At 40.7% G+C, this 18893-nt stretch overlaps 1 protein-coding gene across 1 annotated transcript; it reads left to right on the top strand.

The window, feature by feature from the left end:
• The first annotated feature begins 9717 nt into the window (after positions 1-9717).
• LOC130079973 (perforin-1-like) lies at positions 9718-10603 on the top strand. Its single transcript, XM_056245233.1, has one exon. The coding sequence runs from the start codon at positions 9742-9744 to the stop codon at positions 10147-10149; it is 408 nt and encodes a 135-aa protein (XP_056101208.1). The 5' UTR covers positions 9718-9741; the 3' UTR covers positions 10150-10603.
• Positions 10604-18893: the final 8290 nt, after the last annotated feature.

Raw genomic sequence — 18893 nt, forward strand, 5'->3', positions numbered from 1 at the left:
GAGACGGGGTCAGCCTACTATTAGTAGCCCCGTTTTGGCCGGCCCGAGTATGATTTTCGGACATCATCCTGCTTCTGGCAGGCCCACTATGGCAGATCCCTCTGAGGAGGGACCTGTTGTCGCAGGCGGGGGGCTCAGTTCTCCACTCTCGGCCCGAGCTGTGGAAACTGTGGGTCTGGCCCCTGAGGGGGCACAGTACCTAGAAGCCGGCCTGTCAGCAGAAGTGGTTGAGACTATACTCACTTCCAGAGCTGCCTCCACGAGGAAGTTATACGGCCTTAAGTGGAATGTTTTTTCCATTTGGTGCAGAGAGCATGATTTGGACCCAGTTCACTGCCCAGTGGCTTCAGTGCTGGAGTTTCTCCAAGACCACTTTTCTGCCGGGCTTACCCCGTCCACGCTCAAGGTTTATGTGGCTGCCATTGCGGCATTCCACGCTCCTCTGAGTGATGGTCCTCTGGGGAGGCATCACCTGGTCGTACGTTTCCTCCGTGGAGCCTGGAGGATGAGACCTGCGACTCGCACCAGGGTTCCCTCTTGGGACCTGGCAGTGGTTCTCGAAGGACTGGCCGAGGCCCCCTTCGAACCATTGGAGTTGGCTGAGGCCAAGAACCTTTCGTTTAAGGTGGTCTTTTTGTTGGCCATTACTTCTCTGAGGAGGGTAGGAGATCTCCAGGCGCTCTCTATTTCCAATGGATGCTTGGAGTTTGCTCCAGGCAACATTAAGGCCATCTTGCACCCCAGGCCCGGCTATTTGCCCAAGGTGCCATCTAATGTGGCACGGCCTTTGGTTCTGCAGGCATTTCATCCTCCACCTCATGTGACGGTGGATGAGGAGAGACTTCATCTGCTCTGCCCTGTCAGAGCACTTCAGTATTACATCCAGAAGTCCTCCTCATGGCGGAAGTCGGACCAGTTGCTGGTGTGTTTTGGGTCGCCAAAAAAGGGGCTTCCCGCCTCTAAGCAAACCATCAGCAACTGGGTCGTTCAGACTATTTCCCTGGCCTATCAGGTGCGCAATTTGCCTTCACCTATGGCTGTGAGGGCTCACTTGACCAGAGGCATAGCGTCTTCTAGAGCCCTCCTTTCAGGGGTTCCTATTCATGACATATGTGAGGCGGCTGGCTGGGCCACTCCGCACACATTCATGAGGTTTTACAGTCTGGACCTTCCCTCTACACCCGGTGCACGAGTGCTTTCGTCCTAGGTTGTGCCTGAAGTCAGTTTCACACTAGGATGAGCAGGGTTCGTTGTGGTATAGTGGGTATCTCGTTCCCCTAGTGTCGTCACCGACGCAGTTCGAGTTCCCTCGAAAGGGAACGTCTCGGGTTACGTATGTAACCCTTGTTACCTAAGAAAGGGAACGAGACACTGCGTCGGTTCGCCACACCTCACCCTGCTTGGAGCACTTGCTTCATAGCAAAGAGCTGACTTTGCTTGTGCCGGCGTGCCTTTGTACACATCCGTGTATGCCGTCACTCGCTACGTCATTACGCAACGCCAATAGGATTGGATTCGGTTTCATTCATGAATTCAGACGCGCTATGCTTAAGGGCGTTCCCCTAGTGTCGTCACCGACGCAGTGTCTCGTTCCCTTTCTCAGGGAACAAGGGTTACATACGTAACCCGAGACGTTCTAAATAGGCAATAAATTTTTTTTTTTTTTTTTATTTGTTGTGAGCGAATCCTTCATCGCTGATGAATCATTTCAATGAATATTGATCCAGTTTATTTACATTGATTTCAGCTCTCTCATCGAATCTAAGGCAGATTTTACATGATGATGAATATAATGTGGAAACATCACGAAATGCAAAACAAAGACATATTATGACACTGATGATGGCATGTGTATAACTTAGCCTACAAAATATATATATTCTAGAAGTAGGCTGTAGACCTCTGTCTAAGAAGAATGTCAGAAAAACCTGTATCCTGTATTGATTGTATCTAGAAACCAATGATCTGATGTTACCTTCTCCCAACTGTCCAGGCATAGTTGGGAGCATTCTCCGGCGACTCTGAGACTGGGTTTGAAAGTCCTGGTACGTCTCTTAAGTGATCCTCCTCTGACTGGACAGTGAGACTGGTCAGTTTGGAGAGCCTGGTAAAGCGGCCTGGTGCCTTGATCATGGAATTGGTAACCATTAGCTCGCCTTCTGTCATTCATACCCACACGGTTCTGAAAGAGGAAAGTGTGGGGGCTGAAAGGTCCACCAAATGTTTGCTGAACTGATTCTCTTCTGTGTCTTGCCTGATCAACAGCATCCAGTAAAGACTGTGAATCAGTTTGAAATATCCGACCTGGAACCACTGGTATATTAGTCAGGTCCAATAGAATCAGGCAAAGATGTCTGAGCTAACCAGATTTGTCTTCTGGCTAAAATTGCTGAAAACATAGATGCTCCAATATCCCTATAAGCTGTGAGTGTGTGATGAGTGCTGTGTCAATCAAATTCATCACATCACGCTCTTCTTTATTAACAACTTTCCTTAAAGCAGACAAAACTATTGCTAAAGCATTTCCTGATCGGGCTGCCCGGTAGCTGTTATACTCTTGTCTCATTAACTGATTGGTCTTTTGGCACTCCTTACCGGACAACAAGGGTTCTCAGTAACCTTATCAGGTCCCAAAGTGTTACGGGCTGTGATATCTCACTCCACTGATGACATGTTCCCCATATTACTCTCAGGGGGGTAATCTAACTCAACAAACAAACTTAATTAAACTGGAGTGCAGCTTTTGGATTATTCCAGGCTTTCCTCAGCATCTGGGAATAATCCTCAGCCACAGGAATAGACACAGTAGGCTGTGCACGGGACATACTCGTCCACACCTTGTGTGGGGGCTGGAGCTGGAGCTTCTTCCTGAGCATCAAGGCCCAGAATCCTTGCACTTAAAATGCGTGGAAGAATGTCAGAATGCAGGCTCTCTTCTGAAACTTCGGACCTGGAGTCATCTTCCTCGTTTTCATCAGCATTCCCCTCACTACCATAACGGGAATTACTTGCATGCAGTGACACGGCATCCATAGAACCATCCCTCTCTTCCTAACGTGATGTTAACTCATCTCCAGGAGCGTGTAACACACGTATAATAATAATAATAATAATAATATGTATTAAAGGGGCCAAACAGGTCAATTTAGCTCAAAAGGAATTATCAATTAATTTATAGGGAATCTTAAAAGAATCACTTACACGGCCGAGCAAATGACTCGTCCAGCGTTCATTTGAACGGGCCGTAACTATCACCTCTGCAGCGGATATAAATATCCAAACTAGTGAAACTCTATTCATTAGCAAGGTAACTCATAGATGAAGGTAACTTAGATCAGCAGTTTAAGACATTAAATTCGTAAGCACATAACACACATAACACAAGTTTGTGCAACACAAGGACTCTGGGTCGAATTATTCCGGTTGCCATTTTACAACATTCGACGTTTTCAAAACGAGTGAGTTGAAACTCATTATAATATGCAAAACTGTTATCCACCCATAGCAGTGGGCGTTTACTTCCAAGTCTTCAGTGCGAGACGCCCATAAAAACCCAGCGTTTTTCAGCTAGGCTCAAAACTAGGGTACAAAATAGCCTATTACTTATTCATTTTTATGTTTTTGAATGCAAAAACCAAGCGAACGTCATAAGTTGACCTCAGACAACAATATAATCAAATTTAAAAAGCCAGTTCATGACCCCTTTAATACACAATATACATATACTAAATGCACACACAGAAACTATAGACCTACATTACTGCATCTTGCTATTTAACATATTAATTGATAGAGGTATAAAGGATTTTTTGTAACGGTTACTCTTACACAATGGTACTCTATACCGTCTCCCTGATGGCAGCAACTCCTACATTGGAAATAAAACATGGCTGGTATCACCTACTATTGTCTGTGCATTTTTTTAAACCATTGATTCATAAATTGATTGAAGTGATGAGTATTCCCTTACACCCATAACCTTCATTGCAATTCTCATAAGACGTGCAATCTGTGATTTTAATTGAACCGAAAGATTGCCATACCAGGTTTGCATGCCATAATTTAAAAGGCTACCTAAAATTTATAAAATTATAAAAATTATAATAAAATAATTAATAAAATAATTGCATACTTCTCTGATGACATATATTAAAATATTTTATCGATAAGATATTTCAAAAGATTATTGTTTGTCTTTATAACTTGTACATTATTGGCTCAGTGTTTTCTGCTTTTGTAGCTTTAAAGGACTGAGAACTATTATTTTAATGCACTGCTTCTATGCTTACTTGGGATGCAATGTTTACACTCCTGGCATCTTTACAAATGTAACTAGGTCAATGTGGAAACAACACAGATACACATGTTATAGAACAACCTGTTGATGATCTTTGGAAGATTTGTATTGATTGGGCAGTTTTATAAAGGCTGTGAGGATCAGGAATTATACATACTGAATCCAATACAAGCAAGGTAAGGCATCTTTAACACTGAATCACACTTCAGCTTCTTGACACTTTTAAGACACATTTGTGTCATCATCTCTATAACTGAACCTGTATTGTTTCTGACAGATATGGCGGTCTTTTATGGTCTTCGGCTGGTGTCTCTGGCTGTGCTGATGCTGGTGTCTCAGCTGGACTCTGCCAGTGCTGCTGTTCGGGTGTTTGGTTTAAGTGCCAGAGATCTCACCGGTGATGTTTTTGAAAACTTTCTCGATCCATACGTCAAGGTCTGGTGTGGATCTTCTTTTGCGCAGACAGAAAGTCACGATGATGACAATAATCCTTCATGGTCTGTAGAGTTCAACTTCCCAAATTGCAATCGATATGACGTTCTGCAGGTGGAGTTGTGGGACAAAGACCTATTTTATGATGAACTCGTGGGCACGTGTTCCGTAACAGTGGAGTTTGAATGGGTTAAATCTGTTACTTGTCAGGGCCCCGGAGGAACCCTGTTTTACCAGTTTTGTTCCAATCGTTGTCACACGGTGTTACAATAAACCTTTTCCAAACAGCTTTGAAACAAACTGTAACTACCCTAATAGAAATAAAGATAAACAATATGCAATATAACGTGTATGTTTTGCTTTAATATATTCATTAAAATCTACAGCTAACATACTTTTCTTCTTTAGTGAAATGCTTTTACTAACAGCTTCATGAAAATACAAATGAAAGTCATAAATCAAGGGTGTCTCTGCTTCTCAGTTCACTCTGAATCTAGTTTTAATTTTTGCACTTTATTAAATCTAGTGCACCATATAGCCCTGCTTCTCCTCTCACAGATTGGTGCAAGTGATACATTCCTCATAACCATCACTGCACACCAACACTTTTCATACTTGTAACATGAGTATTTTGCTCTACATGTTATGCTATGTGTAGTATACATGAAATGTTCATAATTAATAAGCCATTTACAATAAAAGGTCTCTTGCTCCTTTGATTGTTTTTCTGTGGAAATTGTAATGATCCCTTTATTGCTAAGTTCTAAATAGGCAATAAAAAAAATAAAAAAAATATTTGTTGTGAGCGAATCCTTCATCGCTCATGAATCATTTCAATGAATATTGATCCAGTTTATTTTTAGTGATTTCAGCTCTCTCATCGAATCTAAGGCAGATTTTACATGATGATGAATATAATGTGGAAACATCACGAAATGCAAAACAAAGACATATTATGACACTGATGATGGCATGTGTATAACTTAGCCTACAAAATATATATATTCTAGAAGTAGGCTGTAGACCTCTGTCTAAGAAGAATGTCAGAAAAACCTGTATCCTGTATTAATTGTATCTAAAAACCAATGATCTGATGTTACCTTATCCCAACTGTCCAGGCATAGTTGGGAGCATTCTCCGGCGACTCTGAGACTGGGTTTGAAACTCCTGGTACGTCTCTTAAGTGATCCTCCTCTGACTGGAGAGTGAGACTGGTCAGTTTGGACAGCCTGGTAAAGCGGCCTGGTGCCTTGATCATGGAATTGGTAACCATTAGCTCGCCTTCTGTCATTCATACCCACACGGTTCTGAATGAGGAAAGTGTGGGGGCTGAAAGGTCCACCAAATGTTTGCTGAACTGATTCTCTTCTGTGTCTTGCCTGATCAACAGCATCCAGTAAAGAATGTGAATCAGTTTGAAATATCCGACCTGGAACCACTGGTATATTAGTCAGGTCCTTACTAATAGAATCAGGCAAAGATGTCTGAGCTAACCAGATTTGTCTTCTGGCTAAAATTGCTGAAAACATAGATGCTCCAATTTCCCTATAAGCTGTGAGTGTGTGATGAGTGCTGTGTCAATCAAATTCATCACATCACACTCTTCTTTATTAACAACTTTCCTTAAAGCAGACAAAACTATTGCTAAAGCATTTCCTGATCGGGCTGCCCGGGTAGCTGTTATACTCTTGTCTCATTAACTGATCGGTCTTTTGGCACTCCTTACCAGGACAGCAAGGGTTCTCAGTAACCTTATCAGGTCCCAAAGTGTTACGGGCTGCGATATCTCACTCCACTGATGACATGTTCCCCATACTACTCTCAGGGGGGTAATCTAACTTAACAAACTAACTTAATTAAACTGGATTGCAGCTTTTGGATTATTCCAGGCTTTCCTCGGCATCTGGGAATAATCCTCAGCCACAGGAATAGACACAGTAGGCTGTGCACGGGACATACTCGTCCACACCTTGTGTGGGGGCTGGAGCTGGAGCTTCTTCCTGAGCATCAAGGCCCAGAATCCTTGCACTTAAAGGTGGGGTATGTGATTTGCAAAACAGCCGGCAGATTTTGAAAATACACAACTTAAAAGGTCCTACCTTCTTTCCCTGACTCCACCCACTCCACCCATTCGAAGAGGGGCATGGGGAGGGGGGTATGGTACGACCGTTTTATTGACGCACTGACTGTCCAATGATTCTAGACGGTCTTGAAAATGAAAATGTTTTTCGAGTCCTGCCCGTTCCACAGATGATTAAATTTTCATTTCAGTGCTTCTAACTCAGTGGCTGTAAGTGGGTTAGGAATAGGATTTCAAGTGATTTTGAAAAAATGGTCAAAAAAGAAAATCACATACCCCACCTTTAAATGCGTGGAAGAATGTCAGAATGCAGACTCCCTTCTGAAAGTTCGGACCTGGAGTCATCTTCCTCGTTTTCGTCAGCATTCCCCTCACTACCATAAAGGGAATTATTTGCATGCAGTGACACGGCATCCATAGAATCATCCCTCTCTTCCTAACGTGATGTTAACTCATCTCCAGGAGCGTGTAACACACGTATGATAATAATAATAATAATATGTATACAAGGGGCCAGAAAGGTCAATTTAGCTCAAAAGGAATGATCAATTAATTTAAAGGGAATCTTAAAAGAATCACTTATACGGCCGAGCAAATGACTCGTCCAGCGTTTATTTGAACGGGCCGTAACTATCACCTCCGCAGCGGATATAAATATCCAAACTATAGTGAAACTCTATTCATTAGCAAGGTAACTCATAGATGAAGGTAACTTAATTCAGCAGTTTAAGACATTAAATTCGTAAGCACATAACACAAAAATATAAACAAGACTTTATTGATTATTTTAACACATAAGACTAATATCTAACACAAACACACGCACACACACACACACATTCATACGAGTTGCAGAAAGAAAGAGAGTGAAGAAAGAACGAGTTTTAAGAGTGAGATGATGAAATCCCAAATTTCTATATGCACTTATAAGACATGACCTGAACAAACCATCAATCATTAATTGAACCCTTCTATCGTTTCTTAGGCGGGTTATTCAATTTTATCTCAATGCAGTTCAGTTCAGAGTCTGGAGGCTACTTGCGGCGTATTTTCCCTTGATTATTCCCCTTGATTATTCCCTTGATCAGCTCTACCAAACGTGGATGTTTTTCCTCTAAGAAACGAACATATGTTTTGACTGATACTGTGAAGCTGCTTTGATGCAATCTATATTGTGAAAAGCGCTATAAAAAGTATCAATATACTTGACTTGACTTGACTATTTGCGTTCTTTTGGGGATTCCTTTTGGGCGTAAAAGGTGGTTTCCCGGGTCTGTGTTTTTGGCTGGCGGTCTCCTCATGCCTGGATAGATCTTAGCGGTCAATCACGTGATGTGTTGGCGGATGGATGGAAAGTCTTTAAAGTTGGAAGCGGCTTTGCAGCAAAACTTAGACCTTAAAACTTAGACCAGAGGAAGGTGGAAACCAACTTCGGTCTCCCAGAGGATATCGTCTCGGACCGGGGACCCCAGTTCATCTCATAAGTATGGCAAGCCTTCTTCAGACTCCTTGGGGTCACCATCAGCCTCTCCTCCGGTTACCACCCGCAGACTAATGGTCAGACTGAGCGAAAGATTCAGGAGATCGGACGTTACCTGCGGACGTACTGCCACCAGTACCAAGACAGCTGGAGCCGTTTCCTCCCTTGGGCGGAGTATGCTCAAAACTCCCTGCGGCAGAACTCCATCGGGCTCACCCCCTTCCAGTGTATCCTTGGTTGTCAGCCTCCACTCTCAGATAACCCTCCTACGGACGTACCTCCTCCTCCCCCCCGTACTGTCAGGATTCCATCCCCTTCACGATCCTCATCGCCGCCCACTCATTCCCTCTCACCCAATCGGACACTTCCCTGTTCACAATCCCCTGATTATTGATCACCGTCACCTGTGTCCCATCCCCCACATTAACTATAAAGCACTCACTCTCACTGCAGTCACTTGTCTGGTTCGTCATTCCATGGCTCACAGACTCCCTGACTACCTACCGGCTACTTACCTGCTTCCCGTTCTTCAAAGACCGATCCATCTTCCCCGAACCACCGCCAACTCATCTGCAACAGAGAAAAGGACATTAATCACCAGCTAGCTTTATGTTTCTAAGTCATTTGATCCTCACCTGTTATCTCCGACTGTGATCCATCTGCACAATAAAACTTTTAAAACTTACCATCCCGTCTGTTTCCTCAGTGAACCCTGACACATATCCTTTTGCTATGTACTTTTTTAATTGTTACACCCATGGCCATGTAAATATACAAAACTTCTTCACTGCTTATTCATATTTAAAAGGCTTTTGTCTGCCAAATATTTGGTTGAACCACATTTAATTTGGCATATATATGTATATAATATATAAAAGCATTTATGAAAATACGTGTTTTTTTAACTTTTCTTAAAAAATGTCTAAAAGTAAAAAAAAATATATATATATATATATATATATATATATATTAAACCAGAATTAAATAGTTCATTTCTAAAAATGCAGCACATTTAAAATATTTTATCAATAAGATATTTCAAAAGATTATTGATTTTCTTTATAACTCTTGTACATCATTGACTCAGTGTTTTCTGCCTTTGTAGCTTTAAAGGACTGAGAACTATTATTTTAATGCACTGATTCTATGCTTACTTGGGATACAATTTTTACACTCTTGGCATCTTTACAAATGTAACTAGGTCAATGTGAAAACTACACAGATACACGTTATTGAACCACCTGTTGATGATCTTTGGAAGATTTGTATTGATTGGGCAGTTTTATAAAGGTTGTGAGGATCAGGAATTGTATAAACTGAATCTAATACATGCAAGGTAAGGCATCTTTAACACTGAATCACACTTCTTGACACTTTTAAGACACATTGTTTTTACTTTTTAATATTTGTGTCATCATCTCTATAACTGAACCTGTATTGTTTCTGACAGATATGGCGGTCTTTTATGGTCTTCGGCTGGTGTCTCTGGCTGTGCTGATGCTGGTGTCTCAGCTGGACTCTGCCAGTGCTGCTGTTCGGGTGTTTGGTTTAAGTGCCAGAGATCTCACCGGTGACGTTTTTGAAAACTTTCTCGATCCATACCTCAAGATCTGGTGTGGATCTTCTTTTGGAGGGCAGACAGAATTTCACAAGGATAACAATAATCCTTCATGGTCTGCAGAGTTCAACTTTCCAAAATGCAATCTATATGAAAATCTGAAGCTGGAGGTGTGGGACAAAGACCTGAATTTTGATGATCACTTGGGCACATGTACCAGACAGGTGAAAAATGGGACTTTCACAGCTACTTGTCATCTGAACAGCGGAAGTCTGTTTTACAAGTTCGAGTTGAAACAATAAAGCTTTTCTAAACAGCTTTGAAACAAACTGTAACTAGCCTGATAGGAATAAAGTTTAGCAATATGCAATATAACGTGCATGTTTTGCATTAATATATTCATTAAACTCTACAGCTAAACATACTTTTCTTTAGTGAAAGGCTTTTACTAACAGCAACATGAAAATACAAATGAAAGTCATAAGTCAAGGTTGTCTCTCCTTCTCAGTTCACACTGAATCTAGTTTTAATTTTTGCACTTCATTAAATATAGTGCACCATATAGCACTTCTTCTCTTCTCACAGATTGGTGCAAGCGATAAATTCCCCATAACCTGCACATCATATCACGGCACACCAACACTATTCATACTTGTAAACATGAGTATTTTACTCTACATTTTATGCTATAGAAAGTGTACATCAAATGTACATAATTGATTTTACCATTTACAATAAAAGGTCTCTTGCTCCTTTGATGATTTTTTTTTTCTGTGGAAATGTGAATGATCCCTGGAATTGCCAAGTTCTCAATGGGCAATAAAAAAAATAATGTAAATTTTTTTTGTTGTGAATGAATCATTTATCGCTCATCATTTCAATGAATCTATTGATCCAGTTTATTTACACTGATTTCAGCTCTCTCATCGAATCTAAAACAGATTTTACATGATGATGAATATAATGTGGAAACATCACGAAATGCAAAACAAAGACGTGATGCCATGATGATGAAAGAACATGATGATGGCATATGTATAACTTCCCTTACGAAACAAAAATATATTGCAGTATATTGGAATATATCATGTGATATATTAAGCAATATATTTCCATATATGTTTTGATGGTATCTAGAAACCAAGGATCTGATGTTACCTTCTCCCAAGAGTCCAGGCATAGTTGGGAGCATTCTCCGGCGACTCTGAGATTGCTATGCCTGGCCTCCATGGGGTTTGAAACCCCTGGTACGTCTCTTAAGTGATCCTCCCCTGACTGGAGAGTGAGACTGGTCAGTTTGGGGAGCCTGATAAAGCGGTCTGGTGCCTTGATCATGGAATTGGTAACCCCTAGCTTGCCTTCTGTCATACCCCTATAAGGTTCTGAACTGTGAATCAGTTTGAAATATCCGACCGGGAGCCACTGGCATATTAGTCAGGTCCTTCCATAGATATATACACTAGATGTCGCCTTGGCTACAGCAGTTCATTGGAATGAATGCGTCAATAGAGCCGCCATCATGGAACAGAGGAGCCCCTCCTCTTTAATGCATAAGCGTCAATGTAGGCAAAGGTCTAACGGAAATAAAATCACCATAAATCGTCATGAATGCGATTTTCTAGTTTTTTGGTTCGTTCCAATGGTCAGACATGTATTTATCATTGAGTCCAGAGAAAAAAAAAAAAAAAAAATCTTCCTAGTTCAGATTTAATTCGTGTGAACATCCATACGCAGCACAAAAGTAAGAGTACAGGCGGAGATAGCAGCGTTACCTAGCTACTTCCTATAACAAGACCCCTGTTCCAAGATGGCGGCATTTTGACGCATGCTTAGAACCCCAAGGCGACATCTAGTGTATATATCTATGAGGTCCTTCCTAATAGAATCAGGCAAAGATGTCTGAGGTAACCAGATTTGTCTTCTGGATAAATTGCTAAAAACATAGATGCTCCAATATCCCTAGTAAGCTGTGAGTGTGTGATGAGTGCTGTGTCAATCAAATTCATTACATCACACTCTTATTTATTAACAACTTTCCTTAAAGCAGCCAAAACTATTGCTAAAGCATTTCCTGATCGGGCTGCCCGGGTAGCTGTTATACTCTTGGCTCATTAACCGTTCAGTCTTTTGGCACTCCTTACCAGGACAACAAGGGTTGTCATTACCTTATCAGGTCCCAAAGAGGTTAAGGCTGTGATATCTCACTCCACTGATGACATGTTCCCCATACTACTCTCAGGAGGTTAATCTAACTCAACAAACTAACTTAATTAAACTGGGCTGCAGCTTTTGGATTATTCCAGGCTTTCCTCAGCATCTGGGAATAATCCTCAGCCACAGGAATAGACACAGTAGGCTGTGCACGGGACATACTCGTCCACACCTTGTGTGGGGGCTGGAGCTGGAGCTTCTTCCTGAGCATCAAGGCCCAGAATCCTTGCACTTAAAATGCGTGGAAGAATGTCCAAATGCAGACTCCCTTCTGAAACTACGGACCTGGAGTCATCTTCCTCGTTTTCGTCAGCATTCCCCTCACTACCATAAAGGGAATTATTTGCATGCCATGCAGTGACACGGCATCCATAGAATCATCCCTCTCTTCCTGACGTGATGTTAACTCATCTCCAGGAGAGTGTAACACACATATGTATTAAAGGGGCCAGACAGGTCAATTTAGCTCAAAAGGAATTATCAATTAATTTATAGGGAATCTTAAAAGAATCACTTATACGGCCGAGCAAATGACTCGTCCAGCGTTCATTTGAACGGCCGTAACTATCACCTCTGCAGCGGATATAAATATCCAAACTAGTGAAACTCTATTCATTAGCAAGGTAACTCATAGATGAAGGTAACTTAGATCAGCAGTTTAAGACATTAAATTCGTAAGCACATAACACAACAACAATTATCTTTAAAATATAAACAAGACTTTATTGATTATTCTAACACATAAAACGAATATCTAACACAAACACACGCACACACACACACACATTCATACGAGTTGCAGAAATAAAGAGAGTGAGGAAAGAATGAGTTTTAAGAGTGAGATGATGAAATCCCAAGTTTCTATGCACTTATGACCTGAATGAACCATCAATCATTAATTTAACCCTTCTATCGTTTCTTAGGCGGGTTATTCAATTTTACCTCAATGCACCAGTTCAGTTCAGAGTCTGGAGGCTACTTGCTTGTCCTTGCATTCCTTTGAGAATTCATTTTGTCAGCGTAAAAGGGGGTTTCCCGGGTCCGTTGCTTGGCTGGCGGTCTCCTCGTGCCTGGATAGATGTCTTGGTCGGCCAATCGCGTGGTGTGTTGGAGGATGGATGGAAAGTTTTTAAAGGGTCATGAAACCCCCCTCTTTCAGTCTAAGTCTAAGTCTAGCTCACAATCTTTTTGAAAAATGCTTAAATGGGTGTGGATGGCTGTGAGAAGAAGGGAGGGAGTGGGTGTGGTATGGCCAATCACTGTTGTCGCCAGTGTCACATGCATATCGACTGTCACTAAAAGGCAGTGGTAAAAAGTGAAATGCTAAAAAAAAAATTATAGCTGGCAAAGTTAAAGTCTTATGAAATACACTGACACTTTATTATTGTCCTTTCAAAAGTAACTGAATGCCCTGCTACATATATTAGCCTACAGTAATCGTAATTCTATTTAAAACATATTAATGTAGGCTACATGTATAAATATAATGTCATTATAAAATATATAGTTGTATAGACACTATAAATGCATATATTTGAAAATTATTAATTTTCCGCTTAAAAAAACCCGTTTGTGCATAGCCTAGATCTACGCGCCCCCTGAACCCCCATAATAAAGACGGCTCTGTGGAGGTGGATGACTTCTCATTTTAGACACACACACATACCTCTGAAGGGATAGAAAAGTCCTCGGGACTTGGTACCGCATCACTCGCAAGACGCAACCTGCATTGGTTGTTAACACGGCGAAGTCCACCATTCTCCAATTCTCTAAGCTCTCTCGAGGAAAATGTTCGCGGCACACACTATAGTTTAGATGTGTCCATGGTTGTCTAGCCCTGCCTTGGCAGCATCGCGGGGAAACTTCAACCCACTTGGACTTTTGCACGACGAAAACAAACACTTGCGTCCCATGATTGCCTCTCTCATCTACTACGCGATATCACAGTTTGACATATGTCTGTCACTGGAAAGATCCACGTGGTGTCATGAATAATTAACAGACAGTGTCTTCTCATAGGATATGAAAACTCAGTCTCATTAATAATTATGAGACACCGATGAGTCATCAACGCACTCACAGTGCATGGCCACATCACAGCCTGTGACGTGACACGATGAAGAGTTTAAACCCGGAAGACGAAAAAAGCGGAAAAAAACTCAAATTTAACCATTTTAACCCTACTATTAAATCTAACAGATGCTAACATTGTCTTCAATGGTGTTCAACACACATACCTCTGTTAAAATCTCAGAAAATTTGGTTTGGGGTTTCATGACCCTTTAAAGTTGGAAGCGGCTTTGCAGTCGATGCGTTTTACCGAAACTTTGCAGCAAAACTTAACTTAGAACCGAAACTCTCAACGGAAAAGAAAAGAGAACTAAGAAAAAGAAAGAAAAGTGAGACGAGTAGTTAGATGACTTGAATGAAGCTGTTTAAACCCATGTTCTTCTGGTCTTGATTTGGGTTCTTTTGTCTGCTCGTCTACATGGATACTCGTCCGTCTGTTACTCTGTCATGGCTCTCATGACGATGTAAATCTACCCTAATGCATTCTGGGATCTTCTTCAGCATAACTCTCTCTTCAGCGTAACTATAAGGCTTTGTTCAGGTCTAAGATTTTAAACTCAAATGTTTGTCCAGCCCCCTGGATGAGTTCTGACCAATTAGGCCCTGTCTTTATTTCAGAGGTGGCATTTTCTTCACCGCTCATCGTAAATCATGCTTCATCTTAGGGCTGGGCGATAAAACGATAACGATAATTATCGCGATATAATTTTTCTCGATAAAACGATATCAAGAGGTCGATAAATGTTCGATAATGTTTATGCGCCAAAAGCGGAGCGAAACTCATTTCAACCGCGCGCCTCACGGACCGTTTATCCGCTCGGCTCAAAGTCCAAACGGCAGCGCGCGCGAGCTCACTAGTGCGGATCTCCCTCAGACTGGCAGAGCAGACGCGTTTACTCTGATCGTCTCGCTCACGAGATCCAGTGAGAAGCGCTTGAGTTCAGCGAAGAGCACAAATGTTTAAAGGCAGATGAAACAGCGCTGACAAACAGGAGAAACACTGCGCGCAACGAGACAGTCAGAATCTGAATTGATACTGAATCCATTTAGCCTACCATGGATTTACTTCAAGGTTAGCCTAGTAATATTAACTGCACCATGAAATGTGGGATATAGCCTACATATTGAATTGTATAATATTATTAATTTAGACAATGTATTAAATGACTAATGGAATATAATTATAGTATTTACACAATGTATTTAACTGTTAGGCTACTGTTTTTCATACAAATACCATAGAAACCATAAAGTTACATTTTGCCATGATAGTGAGGTGCTATAAGTTAGGCTATGCCTGGTTTTATCTGTTTTTATCTATGCCTGGTATGATCTAAATGCATGATACTGGATGGCCAATGGTTAATTTTAATAAAACTCAAACAGTCAGAGTATTACATTTTACCAAATAAAAATGTGGTCGTTAATTTTTTTTTTTTTTTTTTAACAGAATGTTACTGTTTTTGTTAATGAACATAAATTTAACAGAGTAGTATTAGCTTGAGTTAGGATGCAGATTTACTGTCAACTCACTGTCAAATATGCATTTCGAGACAAAACATGTAATTTGAATATTGCAGGCTGCACTGCAAACTGTGCTGAAGAAATATTTTTCTATTAAGATATTCATTTTGTTAAGGAAAAATGACAAATGTTTGAATGTTCTACCTCAGATTTGTGAAATGTTCACCTGTTTGGCAAGTGTTTGGCAAGTGTTTGTCATGATATGTTCTGACAATAAAGAGTTAAAACCACAATTAACGCTCTGGTTTATACAACTTTCACTTAGGAGCAAAAATCTGCCTTTAAACTGGAAAGAAATAAAGATTTGACATTTATCGTGATAATTATCGATATCGACTGATATAAAAGAAAATATCGTGATAATTTTTTTGGGCCATATCGCCCAGCCCTACTTCATCTGTGATCTCTTACAGTACAGTACAGTTTAGACATGATTCCTATTATAAGAACACGAAACATTTTACACAGATTTCAATCAAGCCATCTTCTGAATTAAGAACATATGATCGTACTGATAGGAAACAAGACACACTTTCATTCAAACATCTAATAGTTATAACAATTACATGACTTATATGTGATCTAAGCACAATAGACACATACAGAGGTTGTAGACACAATATAAAATTATGTTGAACGATGTTTGATTATAAGTTTGTCAAGAATTGTTTTGGGACGATCTTATGCATTTTTAGATGTAAAGTCTCAGTCTCTGTGGTTTTAAGAGATTATAATCCTCTCCTTATCAATTCATACTGGATCCTGGATTAGTTATCATGCAGTTTAGAGCAATAGAGCTGATGACATACTTTTGATACATAAGTGCATTTAATTTCAGTTACTTTATTATGTCTCTCATGAGCTACTAAATACTGCAATCTGTATTATCAGTGTTATTTGTGCCCACCTTTAATATGTCATGAATGTCCAATTATTATTTGTTCATTCTAGCAAATCTGCATCTGATGTACAAAGAGAATGGTGAGGGTTTTTTGGATAAAATAGTGTATTGATACTTTATACAACACTGCACCCTACCATTGAGTGTCATTTGCATCTATATGATAAAGGTGTGAATGACACCATGTGTGCACATGCACTCTGTGCCTCGTCCTTCCAGATGTGTACATCCGTACATTTCTTTTCCTTGAGATAAGGCCCTCTTCTTCATATTGCTAAAACATTGGATTCTGAGTCGGACCAGCAATCAATGAATTGAGGCAATTGCAGTTCCATATCCTTTTGCTATGTACTTTTTAATTGTTACAAACACCCATGTATATATACAAAACTTCTTCACTGCTTATTAATATTTAAAAGGCTTTTGTCTGCCAAATTAAATGTGGTCCAACCAAATATATATATATATATATATATATATATGTATAATTTTTGAAAATACGTTTTTAAGCTTTTCTTAAAAAAATGTCTTAAAGTAAAAAAAAAAAAAAAAAATACACCAGCATTAAATAGTTAATTTCTAAGAATGCAGCACATTTAAAATATTTTATCGATAAGATATTTCAAAAGATTATTGATTTTCTTTATAACTCTTGTACGTTTTTGGCTCAGTGTTTTCTGCTTTTGTAGCTTTGTAGGACTGAGAACTACATTATTTTAATGCACTGCTCTATGCTTACTTGGAATAAAATTTTTACACTCTTGGCATCTTTACAAATGTAACTAGGTCAATGTGAAAACAACACAGATACGGGTGTTATTGAACCCTGTTGATGACCTTTGGATTTTTTTTTTTTTGATTGGACGGTTTTATAAAGGTTGTGGGGATCAAAAATTTAACTGAATCTAATACAAGCAAGGTAAGGCATCTTTAACACTGAATCACACTTCAGCTTCTTGACACTTTTCAATATTTGAGTCAGACATCTCTATAACTGAACCTTGTATTGTTTCTGACAGATATGGCGGTCTTTAATGGTGTTCGGCTGGTGTCTCTGGCTGTGCTGATGTTGGTGTCTCAGCCAGGCCAGCTGACAGTCTTGCCTGGGCCCGGGACAAGATAATCTTAGATGGGGCCCCCCCACGATTTTTTTTATTTTTTATAAAACACCATATACTTTTACCCAAAATGAATAATAAAAACACGTTTAAATGGGTACATTTTCTATAAATGTCTTCATTTTCTTTTCTGACATAGCCTACTGCAGTTCTTGTTAAAACACTAGACATGCAAAATCTGTGCATTTTGGGCACTTTTTGTGTGAAATCATATATATTTTTTGTCCATCAAAAATGTGCTTTCACTTTTAAGCATGAGCAGCACAGCAAAAATAGACTCGGATCTGACCCATTATCTGTTCACCGATGATGATGACAGTGATGCATTTCAGCCGGCTTTTTATTTCTCATCTCCATAAATAGTAGTAAAGCTAATCCAAGGGCTAGAAATCAATGAATTCTTTGCTAATACTTCCTCGTCATCATGGAGAGCGCAGTTCGCACTGCTTTCTCCTTTCCACAAGCGCGTGCTCTCCCGTGGCGTCTGTCGTTGCTATGCAACAATGAACTTAGGCGCGCCTGTAAAAACGAGCGCGCCGCGTCGCTATTATGAGCTAATATCCAAAATATTTCCATATGTGGCTCTTTCCTCCTTTCTTATCAACAAGTGGATTTAGAGCCACCACAGCAGCAGCACCGCCGGTCGCCATGTCTCAGCGCTTTTATGAAGAGGACGCAACTGCACGCGCTTTGGGCATGCACGCGCATCCCGGGTTTGAGAAAACCTGGTACCGTGGCGTGACGTTTAGAAAGAAATTTGTACCGACTTGGTACCGAAGTGCCGGGTCTTTGACAACACTCATAAACGTTGGCTGCGCTGTTTCTTACCTTGCTCTATGTTACGTTGGTCAGCCTGTTGGGAACAATGTCTGTGCTGTTCTTTCTCGCTGTCTCTCCCCATAGGTCACGTGACGTCTCGCCAGCTGCGAGTGGGCGGGGCTTGCTACTATAAGGACGCCGAGATCGACATCCACTCTCTCTCTCTCACACCCGTGTTGACGCTCTCACTTTCATTGCTGAGTCGTCTCTGATGGCAGCGCGCGCGCCCTTCAGAGTGCTCTCAGGCGCTCGTCTCCACAGAGGCGTCTACATGATCAGCGTCATGTTTCATGTTTCTTTCTTATGCCGTTCTTAGCGGGACGCTTGTGTATGTACCACGTCTTACCCGTTTTTCTTTTGTTTCGAGCTGGTGGTATTGGTGTTGGGTTATCACGTTGTTTAG

This window comes from Rhinichthys klamathensis, unplaced genomic scaffold (assembly GCF_029890125.1).
Source record: "Rhinichthys klamathensis goyatoka isolate OS25496 unplaced genomic scaffold, OSU_Roscu_1.1 h1tg000029l_1, whole genome shotgun sequence".
NCBI classification, from domain to species: domain Eukaryota; kingdom Metazoa; phylum Chordata; class Actinopteri; order Cypriniformes; family Leuciscidae; genus Rhinichthys; species Rhinichthys klamathensis.